The 12,459-nt window shown below is 35.6% G+C and overlaps 1 protein-coding gene across 1 annotated transcript; it reads left to right on the top strand.

Annotated features, from left to right (window-relative positions):
- Positions 1-1,724: 1,724 nt before the first annotated feature.
- LOC132272470 (zinc finger BED domain-containing protein RICESLEEPER 2-like) lies at positions 1,725-12,077 on the top strand. Its single transcript, XM_059773616.1, has 7 exons — positions 1,725-1,938; positions 2,375-2,562; positions 6,104-6,277; positions 9,770-10,804; positions 10,919-11,437; positions 11,578-11,872; positions 11,962-12,077. The coding sequence occupies exons 1-7, from the start codon at positions 1,725-1,727 to the stop codon at positions 12,075-12,077; spliced, it is 2,541 nt and encodes an 846-aa protein (XP_059629599.1).
- The last annotated feature ends 382 nt before the right edge of the window (positions 12,078-12,459 follow it).

Here is a 12,459-nt window from a genome sequence, read left to right as displayed (position 1 = left end):
CGAAAACCCTAAAACTGGGAAGCGACCGGAAGGAAATTCTAAGAGTACACGACTCGACGAAATGTGAAAATGACTCCCTTATGAGGATCCAGGCTCAAAATGAGGTATTTTGCAATAACATTCATTAATTGCACAATGGCCCCTGCAAAAAAGAATAACTACAAAACTGTCCCAGAATGAAAATATCTTTCAAAAGATATTTTCTTAAAAACCCCTAAAATAAAATATCTTCAAAAGATATTTATGACAAACACCCCAAGAAACATCAATGTTTCTGAAGAATCTTTTCATCCACGCCCCTGCGGGAGAAAGAAACAACCAGCGAGCTTTTCTCTAAAAGTATAGTTACGCGTTTTGAGGAAATCAACTGGAATGAAAACTCATGAAGTCAAAACTCAACTCTGAACACTAAAAGTGAGGTTGTGCCAACAAAGTGACAAACGGAAAAAAGACAAAAAGTGAATAGTGTCCAAAAAGTGAAAATATGGAAATGACTCGGTCCTTAAAGAAACTTGTCAAACCAAAGGAAAGAGTCTCGGAAACCATTTCTGAGCACTCGAGACGACACTAAATGATGAGTAACTGAACTCAAAAAAGAAAATTCAACAGAAAAAAAATTTATCCGTGAAATTTGAGAAAAATGAAAGGAAGGAAAATGACAGGGTCATTACAAGTATGATAAAATTGACTAACATGAAGCAATGGAAGGATGAGCCTGTAATCAACTACATCAATCAGTGGCGGGCACTCCGTCTAGACTACAAGGATCGACTGTTAGAACTCTCTACTGTTGAGATATGTATGCAAGGCATGAATTGGGCCATTATTTACATTCTCCAAGGCATAAAGCCCCGCACATTCAAAGAATTGTCTACGCGTGACCATGATATGTAGATCAGTATAAAATCCCATAACAGCAAAGATCCAGTGGCCATAGAACCACACAAGGACAAGAAGGACTGAAAAAAGGGCAACAAGTCGTCAAAGAACACTACAAAAAAGTCCATGGTTATCTTAATTACCCCAATTAAGATCTTTGTTAAAGATAACAAGAAAGATTATAAGAAGCCTTGTCAATTTCAAGAGAGGGAAGACAACATCCTATGCTAAAGGAATTAGAGATGAAGGAATACCCATTCCCTTATTCTGATGTCTCTGGCATATTGGAGACCTTACTCAAAAGTAAGGTTATAGAACTCCCTGAATGTAAGTAACCTCAAGAGATGGGACGTATTGACAACCTAAAATATTGCAAATATCATCGTATTGTCACTCATCCAACTGAAAAATGTTTTATCTTCAAGGAAGTGGTGATGAATCTGGAAAAATAAGGAAAAAATCTTATTGGACATAGACAAAATTGTAACTTCAAATCATACTACTACTACCTTGTCGACTTCTGCCATAGGGAGTGTGCATTCTCAACCCTCAAACTCTAAGGTATATTATAGATACATCCAGTTTGGCTTATTCAAACCAATCCCTATCTATCTTGGCCAAGGAAGTGTACTTGACGGTTCGGCGTTTGGAAGAGTCATTCCTCAACATGATGAAGAATGATGGACTTTGGTGATGAGAAAGAGACCACAAAAGCAATGAGCTAACATTTTTTAGGCTAGGCATTCTGACATGGGGAAAGGAAGAAGAAACTTCAATATTAATATAAGCAATCTGTGAATGATGAAAAATGGGCCAAGAAGACATATTCAACAAAACACACGTTTATGAGCGAAGTGATTCAGAAGCCCATTACTTTACAAGAATTCTTTCCCAAAGGATATCTAGATGATGAAGTCGTGACAACTTACATAGTGTCAACTGGGAAAGCGAGCCCTAATGATGAAGATAACAAGGATCAAAATGAAAACCAACCTGTAAAGGACCATACAAAGGATACATCCATCATTGAAAAGTTTGATGACAAGGAAGTAATTGGAGGTACACTTGATTCATGTTGTGCAACCATTGCTTTCACTGATGAGCACCTTTAATTGGGGTTAAAGCCGCATAATCATCCTCTCTTCATTTCTAATTACATAAAAAGAACAAAAAGTTACTCGAATTCTTATTGATGGTAGATTGATCGTGAATCTCATGCCAAAATGTACAATAAAAAGTCTCGGCATCACAGTCGACGAGTTAGCTCATAGCCATCTCATTATTCAAGGTTTTAACCAAGGAGGACAGAAATCTATTGGCATGAGTCGTGCGAACCAAACTACTGGCGAGCTCTATGCTGAAACTTTATTCCATGTAATTGATGCAAGAATGTCTTACAACTTGTTACTGGGAAGACCTTGGATTCATGTTAATGGCATCATTCCATCGACTCTTCATCAATGTTTCAAATTCTAAAAGAATGGAGTTCAAACAGTGGTGGCAGACCATAAATTGTTTACAGAAATAGAAGTTCATTTTACAGAAGCCAAGTTTTATATTGAGCCCGATACACCTTCGGAGGTGCCCATCCCAAGCTATCCATCTACACAAGAAGTTGAATCTGTAAAACCAAAAGATGCATTGTCTGACCCTTTAGATGTTTCATTGACAGACACTATAAAGGTAGCTAAAACGCGGGAGGTCTCGATAAAAGCACATCGGATAACACCTATTTTAAAGTATGTTCCAAAATCTTGATGACAAGAAGACTATGTTCCAAAATCTTGATGACAAGAAGGGTAGTCACTTGTCATCGAGATACTTTGAAACTACGAAAGTTAAATTGAAGATGTCGCAAACCAAGGAAAATGAGGATCTGCAAAAGCTGCAAGGAGAGTTAACTTTTTCTCTCACTAAGATTCAAAAGTCCTTGTTTGCCAAGTCTCCATTAAAAGGTTTCGTCAGACCTTCTCAATCTCTAGTCAAACATAGATCACTTCCAAAGTAAATAAATGATGAAGGATTTCATATAAGCTTTTGGCTAAGTCTGGGTATGATTTTGCAAATCTTACAAGCCTCGAAAAACTTAACCCTTAAGTCATCAGTGAGAAAGTGCTCAGCCTCAATAAGATACAGAAAAAGCTAAAGGAACAAGGACATAGGATCAATCCACCCAAGTTTGGTCTCAGTTTCGCAGCAACTGAGCCATTTCGAATTCAAAACAAAGAAGGGTAAAAATTTGAACAATTTGTACATTTGTATTGATGAGATTTCTGATGACTAAGACCTATAGTCTATTCATCCAAAGTCAATCTTTAACTATATAGGGGATCTATCTACTTAAGCATCTGTATTCGACAGGTTGTCAAGCCCAATATCAAATGTCTTAAGTTCTTATATCAGAAATTCGCCTCGTACCTCTATTTTCAAAAGGATGAGCTTTCACAACCAAGGAAGAAAATCTTTGCAACCTTTACCTCGGAGGTCCATTTTTACTCGAATTGGAGCTGCCAATATGGTGCCCTTGAGAAGTGACAAGGGTGAAGAATCAGATAAGGCTAACAACGATATGCTGAAAGATATGGAAGTTCAGAGCCTGGTACCCTCACGAATGAAACGTATGACGAAGATAGATGCCACTAATGATGTTACACTAAAAGCTCAAAGATGAACCATTGTGTTCACTAGTAAATCAAAAAAAGATGACAAAAGCAAGATAATGACAGAGTGTCTTGTGCTACTTCATACCACATTACTGCTGAAGAAGAATCTGACCTTGACAAACCAGACGACGACATCAAATAAGCCCCACCAAAACTAGAAGATAGGGAGCAAGCTACTGTTGATCAACTCAAAGAAGTCAATTTATAAGGACTGACAGTTAGCCTAAACCATTTTTCATTAGTTTATTCCTAAGTCCCTTTGAAAAAGATGATTACTTTAAGTTGTTGTCTGGGTATAAGGATGTTTTTGCTTGGACATACAAAGAGATGCCCGGTCTTGATCCTAAAACTACGATTTATAATCTGGATGTCAAACACAGGACACGTTATATTAAATAGTCTCAACATTTCTTCTGTCCAGAACTTGTTCCGAGGATAGAGGAACAACTCAACAAATTGATTGAAGTAGGATTCATCCGAGAGGTTAAATATCTGACATGGATTTCGAGCATTGTTCTAATAAAGAAGAAAAACGGACAAATACGAATCTGTGTGGACTTTCATGATTTGAATAAGGCATGCCAAAAGATGATTTCCCTCTTCCCATCCCCAAGCTCACTGTAGATGTGACCACGGGGCATGAATGCTATGTTGATGACTTGGTGGTTAAGATAAAAAAAAATGAGAGAATCATTTACAAGATTTGCATACAATCTTAAATCACCTTAGAAAATACCAACTCAAGATCATTCTGCTCAAATGTGTATTTGGTGTCACTTCAAGAAAATTCCTTGGGTATGTGGTTCGTCATCGTGGTAATGAGATTGATCGAGCTAAAGTCTAGGCCATTCAGAAAATGCCACCACCCAATAATTTATGAGAGCTTTGAAGTTTATAAGGTCAACTTACGTTCATTCGTCAGTTCATCTCAACTTTAGTAGGCCGTTGCCAAAATTTTAACTGACTCATGAAGAAGGACATTTCATTTAAGCAGGACCAATCCTGTCAAAATGCTTTTGATAGCATCAAGAAGTACCTTCCCAGGCCTCCAGTGTTGGGAGCACCCGTGTTTAGATAACCACTCATACTTTACATTATTGCGCAAGAAGAACCGTTGGTGCACTCCTTGCTCAAAATAATGAAGAATATAAAAAGAAGACCTTGTATTACTTAAGTCACATGCTCAGCCCGATAGAACAAAAATATTCGCCAATTGAAAAAACACGTCTCGCCTTTATCTTTGCCTCTAAGAAATTGAGGCATTATTTCACATATGATACATTTCATTGCAATAGTTGATCCTATCAAATATGTCATGTCTAAACTGATCCTTTCTGTATGTTTGGCAAGGTGGTTAATTTTATTCAACGAGTTTGAAATTTTTTATGTACCACGAAAAGCTGTGAAAGGATAAATCCAAGCAAATTTCTTAGTTAACCATCCTATTCCAGCCGATTAGGAAATTTTTGAAGATTTTCCCAATGAAAAAGTCTTTCTTATTAAAATTCTCCCTCTATGGATGATGTTTCTCGATGGGACGGCACGATTAGACGGGGCTGAAGCTAGTGTAGTTTATGTCTCTCCACAAAGATAAGTTATTCCATATATTTTTGCCTCGCTGAAAACTGCTCAAATAATGTACCTGAATATCAAGCCTTGATCATCGGTCTTCAAATGGCGAATGAAATGAAGATTATAGATCTCGAGATATATGGAGACTCTAAATTGGTGAGTAACCAACTTCTTAAGGATTATGAGGTTAAAAGGATGATCTACTGCCGTTCTATCATTATACCTCTCACTTGTTGGAGTGATTTGATAGCGTCATGCTAGAACATATTCCGAGGAAAGAAAATCGGATAGATGATGCTTTGGCAATGACATTGGCTTTAACCGATGAGGACCTGGTTAAAGTTCATGTATGCCAATAGTGGGTCTTGCCACAGGTCCTTAAAGATTAGTTTGAGGAATGTAATCTATTTTCCATCTTGGCCATTAAAGAAGACGACTAGAGGTGCCCTATCATCGATAATTTGGAACATGGAAAGCTTCCTGAAGATCTACGCCATAAGACTGAGATACGAAGATGAGCACCTCGTTTATCTACTATAATGATACATTGTATAGGCATTCATTTGAAGGCCTTTTTCCGTCGCTGCCTTAGGGATGACAAAGAAACCCGCGCAATGAATGAGGCACATTCTGGAATTTGTTGAGCCCATCAATCTAGTCCTATGCTTCACTTTCGCGTGAAAAGAATGCGTTATTATTGGCCCGCTATAGTTAAGGATTGTTTGGAATATGCGAAGAGATGTCAAGCCTATTAATTCTATGCTAATTTTATACACCAACCGCTGGAGCCATTGCACCCTACTGTGACATCATGGCCATTCGATGCATAGGGATTAGATATATTTGGTCCTCTATATAAGTCTTTAAATGGCCACTTATACATCTTGGCTGCTACTAATTATCTTTCTAAATAGGCTGAAGTTGCACCATATAAACAAGTAAAAAAGGAGACAGTTGTTGATTTCATCAAGTCTACCCTTATTTATTAGTATGGTGTCCCTCGATACATCATCATTGATAATGGAAAGAATTTCAAAGATAGTTGGGTGACTGACCTTTATGAGAAGTTTGGCTTCAAACAACCTAAATCTTCCATGTACAACGCCCCTGCCAATGGTCTTGCTGAAGCATTCAATAAAAATCTTTGTGAATTATTAAAGAAGGTAGTCAACAAGACAAAGAAAGATTGACATGAATGAAAGGGAGAAACATTGTGTATCGCACTACATATCGTAACACCTACTCAAGCAACTTCGTATTCCCTTGTTTATTAGAAACGGTTCTTCTATTGGAACAACAAATTCCCTCGTTGAGGATAACTATTCAAGAAGGTCTTATAAATGAAGAGAATACCATTTTACGTCTTCAAGAATTGGAAGCATTGGACTAGAAAATATTGGAAGCTCAGCAACAATTAGAATGTTATCAAGCCCGACTCTCTAAAGCATTCAATAAGAAGGTTCGACCTCAGTAATTCCAAGTTGGAGACTTCGTACTTGTCATTTGCAAACCAATTATCATGAATCATCGCATTGGAAATAAATTTTTATCCAAATGGGACGGACCATATGTTGTACGCGAAGTCTATACCAACATCGCATATCTAATTGTTGACAAAGACAGAGTAAGAGTGGGTCATATCAATGATAAGCTCTTGAAGCACTACTACCCATGATAGCCATGCTCCTGATCGCACGAGTTTAAGCTACACTATGCTATTAACCCACATGAGTTAAAACTACGATCGCCAAAAAAAATAATAATAATACAATTAAATTAAATTAAATTAATCTGATGTCTTTATTGAACTACATGATGACTTGATCCCTCTTTTGAGGGTACGTAGGTAGCTTAAAATTTTATTCTAAGTTCAGTACACCCAAAAAAAAAATTACTGTTGGCCCACAAGAATATAAACTGTGAATAACAAAATAAATAAATCAAATTCATTGCTTTGTCATAATAAAAATATATTTTATTACAAGGTATGTGAAAATTCCCTAAATATATGATGATTAATGAAAAGAAAAACATTAAGGCAACAAAGGGAGATCCTCAATTTCATTTTGTGCACTTTTTAACAGCTTCTCTAGTAAATTCAGGGCTCTTATATCATCATCAGTGACAACGAGGGTTTCTTCAATTGAATTTTTTTCTTCCTTAAGGTTTGCTATGCTAGCTTTCCTTTGGAGTATTCTGTTATTGGTTTCTTCAATGGTGTCTTTGTATTTTTCAATACGAGCACTCAAAAGTATATATTATCTCTCATCATTAAATAAAGCTTCTTAAAGTGATCAGACTTGTTCCATGTTTATATCATCTAAAGCAAGAACTTCATTGAGGCAATAATCAGCATCAGTTAAATGTTGAGCGCATACTTCTTCAGTAAGGCATGATCATTCTTGACTCATACTTTGTTATATTCTTCACCATTCTGAAGGTATGCATTAATTCTCTGGTAGAACTCCGAAAAATACACACATTTATTAGAGATTTCAAGAAGGATCTGATCAAACTTTGGCTTAGGAGATGGAATCTTCGAAAGTGGAGTACATTTTACTTTACTCTTGATGATTAGGGGTGGCAAAATTCGACACTACCCACCAACACGACACGAGTTAAATGGGTAATGGGTTTACCATAAACTGTTTCGCGTAGTAAACGAGTTAACACGAATAACCCGTTTAGTTAAACATGTCGTGTTAGGGTTTGTGTGGTTCAACCCCGTGTAACCCGTTTGACCCGTTTGATTAAATGTGTCACCCGTGAACCCGTCTAACCCGTTACCTGTTTTGACCTGATTAATAGGGGACATTTTGGTCATTTCATAGTTACATAAGAAACCCTATTCTTATTATACTGTTATACAAAATGTCAAAATATATCAATTATCAAACTTAGTAACTTACGCAGCCAGCCAGACAAAATAAACCATTAAACCTTATTCAGTCTTTCTCTCGCCTCTCGCCTCTCGCCTCTCGCCTCTCAGTCTCTCCTTTTTCCCCTTTTTCTCTCTTTGAATCGACAGTCCAGACAACTCCCTCTCTCTCTCTCTCTCAAATCCACACCACACCTCAAGCGACCAAAAACACTACAGTCTACACTTCGAGCGACCAGCGAAGAACACAAATCTTGAACAATCGAAGTGAGTTTTCTATTTTTCTCTAATTTTTTTGTCTTTTCTCTTTCAGATCTACTTTGAAACCACAAGAGTTCCATTTTTTTTATCTTTTCTCTTTCAAATCTACTTGGAAACAAGTTTTCTTTAATTTTTTTCTTTCAGATCTACTTTTAAACAAATTTTATCTATTTTTTTTTCCATTATTATTGTTGGTTTTTAGAAAGTTTAATGTATATATTATATGTATCGCGCTTGGTGCTTCTGTCTGATGTATATATTGACAATGATAACCACCAACATCAGTCCCATTCGAACCATATGAACAATTGTATATACTTTACTACAAATACTAGCTCTCCTGTATATAGAATTGTAGCCCAAATACTAGTATAACTCACTTGGGTTTGTTTCATGCCAATTAAAGAGATTAACATGAGCCATCTAACAGGACATTGACATTTACAATGTGTTATCTTTGTAAGGGTGGTGAATAAACTTAAGCAATACAGACTTGCAGTTTAATTTGATATCTACATATCCTACTATATTAATTCCTTTGTATTTTAAAGTTTAATTTGATCTTAGATATATTTTCATTGGGTAGTGATCATCTTGCAATGTTGCTGTTACTCATACATGATGTCACATGTTTGATCATTGATGGTAGGACAAGAAATTAAGTTCATCATGACCTCATGATCATTGGAATCTTGTTAAACCCACTGTGTGTGCACACACACACACACCTGATCTTCCAATTTTGTACGCCAAGAACAAAATTAATGGCTCATTAATTTACTGAGCTTGAGATTTATTGGGCTCAATCCAATATTTGGGTTTTCCTAATTATTACATGTATATCGTTACAATGATGAGAAATTTGGCTCATTTTTTGCAAGTTAATTAAGTGGTGCATGGAATATATTGCTCAAGTTTGGTGGTTATGACATGCTAAACAAGTCTTGATGAGATTCTTGACTAGAATGCCGGAGTTGCACGAGGCAACTAGGTTTGATAGAAAAACTTACACAGTTGCCACAAATTAAACTTACACAGTTGCAATAATGAACATACACAGTTGCCACAAATTAAACAACTATCTTCCCCTTGAGAAGTGGCAATAATTAGGTTAATGTGATTCTCTACAAGCTCCTCCATAGATCTCTGTATTCCTTGCAATTTGTATATGGTGAGAAATCATAGAAAAACTTATGTGGATAAGGTTTAATTTGTGAAAGATAGAAGAAGATCAAAGAAGAACCAGAGAGAAAGAAAGAGAGACAAAGGAAAGAACAAAGAACAAATGGAATATTTTAACTACAAATACTAGCTCTCCTGTATATAGAATTGTAGCCCAAAAAATAATAATAATAATTAAGAGCACATAGAATAGAATGAGAAAAGAGATTCCAGTAGTCTTATTTATTTTTAAAAAATGATTAACTTTCGTGTATATTATAGAAGATGGCATTTTAATCTAATAGTCTTCACACTTCAACTAATTTTTTTTTTTTTTTTAATATTTACTATTTAGATGGATTCTGCCATGAGACTTGACGAAAGTGGATCAGAAGATGATCTTGATTTGATTGACCTTGAAGTGGATCAGAATGAAAATGCAGATGTGCAAGCGCAACCGAAAAAGAAACAAGACACGAAGCGCAAAAGAAAACTCACATCAAAAGTTTGGTTGCACTATGATATACTTCCACCCGGTAAGGACAAGAAGAGAAGATACAGATGTAAGAAGTGTGGGACTGAGTATATTGCGGAGGGTAGGTATGACACTGGTAATTTAAAGCGGCATATAGATTCGTGTGTTAGGAAGGATACACAGGACATAGGTCAGTTGCTTTTATCTCAATCATCTGAATCCATATCTATGCGTGCTTCTAAGTTTGATTTTAATAGATTTCATGAGTTAGTGAGTGCTGCTATCATTATGCATAATCTGCCATTTCAATTTGTTGAATATGAGGGCATTAGAAACATGTGTCATTATTTAAATGAGGAGGCTCAGCCCGTAAGTAGGAACACAGCCAAGGTTGACATATTAAGGATGTATAAAAATGAAAAGGGTAGGCTTCGACATATGTTGGAATCAACAAATGGTAGGATTTCTCTGACATCTGATTTGTGGTCTTCTCTAACTACTGATGGGTACTTATCTCTTACTGCACATTTTATTGATGTGGATTGGCGCTTACAAAAAAGAATTTTGCACTTCTCTTACATGCCATCTCCACACAATGGTGTTGCTTTGACAGAAAAGATTTATACATTACTAGTTGAATGGGGGATTAAAAAGAAACTATTTTCAATTACTCTAGACAATGCTTCTTCAAACTGTTCATTTATTGAATTGTTGAAGTCTCAACTCAATTTGAATGATGCTTTATTAAGTGGTGGAGAGTTTTTTCACATTCGTTATTGTACACATATCTTAAATTTGATAGTGCAAGAGGGGTTAAAAGAGGTTGATGAATCTATCATAAAGATTCATGAGAGTGTTAAGTATGTTAAAGGTTCTCAAATGAGGAAACAAAAATTCTTTGAATGTGTCCCTCATGTTTCCTTAGAATGTAAAAGAGGGTTAAGGTAAGATGTTCCTACAAGATAGAATGCAACATATCTTATGCTTGAGTCTGCCATTTATTATCGTCGGGCTTTTTGTCATTTGCAGTTGAGTGATTCAAATTACAAGTTTTGCCCATCTCAAGAGGAGTGGAGTAGGATAGAAAAGATTTACAACTTCTTAACTGTTTTTTATGATGTTACAAACATCTTTTCTGGATCCAAGTATCCCACGGCAAACTTGTACTTTCCATTTGTGTTTTTGGTTCAATTGACATTGCGAGAGGAAATGGATAGTAGGGATCAGTTTATAAGCAAGATGGCAACTCAAATGTATTCAAAGTTTGCAAAGTATTGGTCTGATTATAGCATGATCCTTGCTATTGCTGTAATTTTAGATCCTAGATACAAGCTTGGGTTTGTTATTTTTAGCTATAACATGCTTAATGGTGATAACAACATTGAGAGCACACTAGTTCGTGATGCACTATTTAACCTTTTGGATCAATATTTGTTGAATTCTCCTATAGCTTGTACCACCAAATCCACATCTTCACCAAATGATGGAAGTGAGCACCAGCAAGTTGATGAGGGACAGTTAACTAAAAAGTTCATTGATGTTATGAAGGTGAATAATACTTTTGTGAGATATTAAATTCCTTTAATGCCTATTTTATTCATTACATCTATTTATTTTTCTACTTTTGCCATTAATTGATCTATTTGTTTTTCATAATTTTTGTAATGTTTGAATTTGACTCATTTGAGAATGATAAATTGCTTGGAAATGTCCAAAAATCAGAGTTGGAACTCTATTTAGATGAACCAAAAATCAATAGGAATGCGAACCTTGACGTGCTTACCTATTGGAAAGCCAATCAGTTTAGGTATCCTGTGCTTGCTCAAATGGCTCATGATATATTGAGCATTCCAATCACTACAATTGCTTCTGAGTCTGCGTTTAGTGTTGGTGGTCAGGTTCTTGATCAATATCGTAATGCACTTAAACTAGAAAATGTGGAAACTTTGGTATGCACGAGGGACTGGATTTTTGGTTTGAAAGGTAAATGACTTATAATAAACTTCAAATTATATTTTTATTATTGTAGAGAATAGTGAAGTAATAATTTTTTTGTGTATGTTTTACTATAGATACAATGAAGCTTCACACAGATGACTTGATTGATGATGTAATGAAACTTAATATCAACAATGATGACCCTGCTGTAGGCCAATGTTCCACCAGTGTTAGCGTGACCGAACATTAAAATCCAGCTAGGTAAAAAAGCCCTCTGCATCTGTTTTATTTTTCACATAATTTGTTACATACATTCTTTTATATTTCAATCTGTTATTTATTTATTTATTTTTATCTAAACTTATTTTACACTTACCTATTTTGTAGGAATTTGTACTTTTGGGTGTTTCAGAAAAGAGTGCATGCAAATTGCAGAAGGAAGTTTTTGAGTGGATTTTTGGCTTAAGAAGATTGCCTGTTACTCTAACATTTCTATTAAATATTTTTATTTCGGTCTGTAATGACTTATGACTTATCTTTATTTCAGTCTGTAATAACTTATGACTTATTTTTATTTCGGTCTGTAATAACTTATGACTTCTGACTTAATCTTTATCTTTGGCTTTTAATCT

The sequence above is a fragment of the Cornus florida genome, unplaced genomic scaffold (genome assembly GCF_030987335.1).
Source record: "Cornus florida cultivar Cherokee Brave unplaced genomic scaffold, ASM3098733v1 CherokeeBrave_3.0.0_Hap2_Chr09, whole genome shotgun sequence".
In the NCBI taxonomy this organism is placed as follows: domain Eukaryota; kingdom Viridiplantae; phylum Streptophyta; class Magnoliopsida; order Cornales; family Cornaceae; genus Cornus; species Cornus florida.
The sequence above is the reverse complement of the archived record's forward strand: the minus strand, read 5'-3'. Positions and strand labels throughout refer to the sequence as shown.

What these genes read in the sequence shown, in the direction of transcription:
- LOC132272470 (XM_059773616.1), top strand. Translation starts at nt 1,725, where the DNA reads ATGAGCGAAGTGATTCAGAAGCCCATTACTTTACAAGAATTCTTTCCC. An exon ending in CATTGACAGACACTATAAAG is followed by an intron (nt 2,563 to 6,103) that starts GTAGCTAAAACG and finishes CTTATTTATTAG; the next exon opens with TATGGTGTCCCTCGATACAT. An exon ending in CTGGATTTTTGGTTTGAAAG is followed by an intron (nt 11,873 to 11,961) that starts GTAAATGACTTA and finishes GTTTTACTATAG; the next exon opens with ATACAATGAAGCTTCACACA.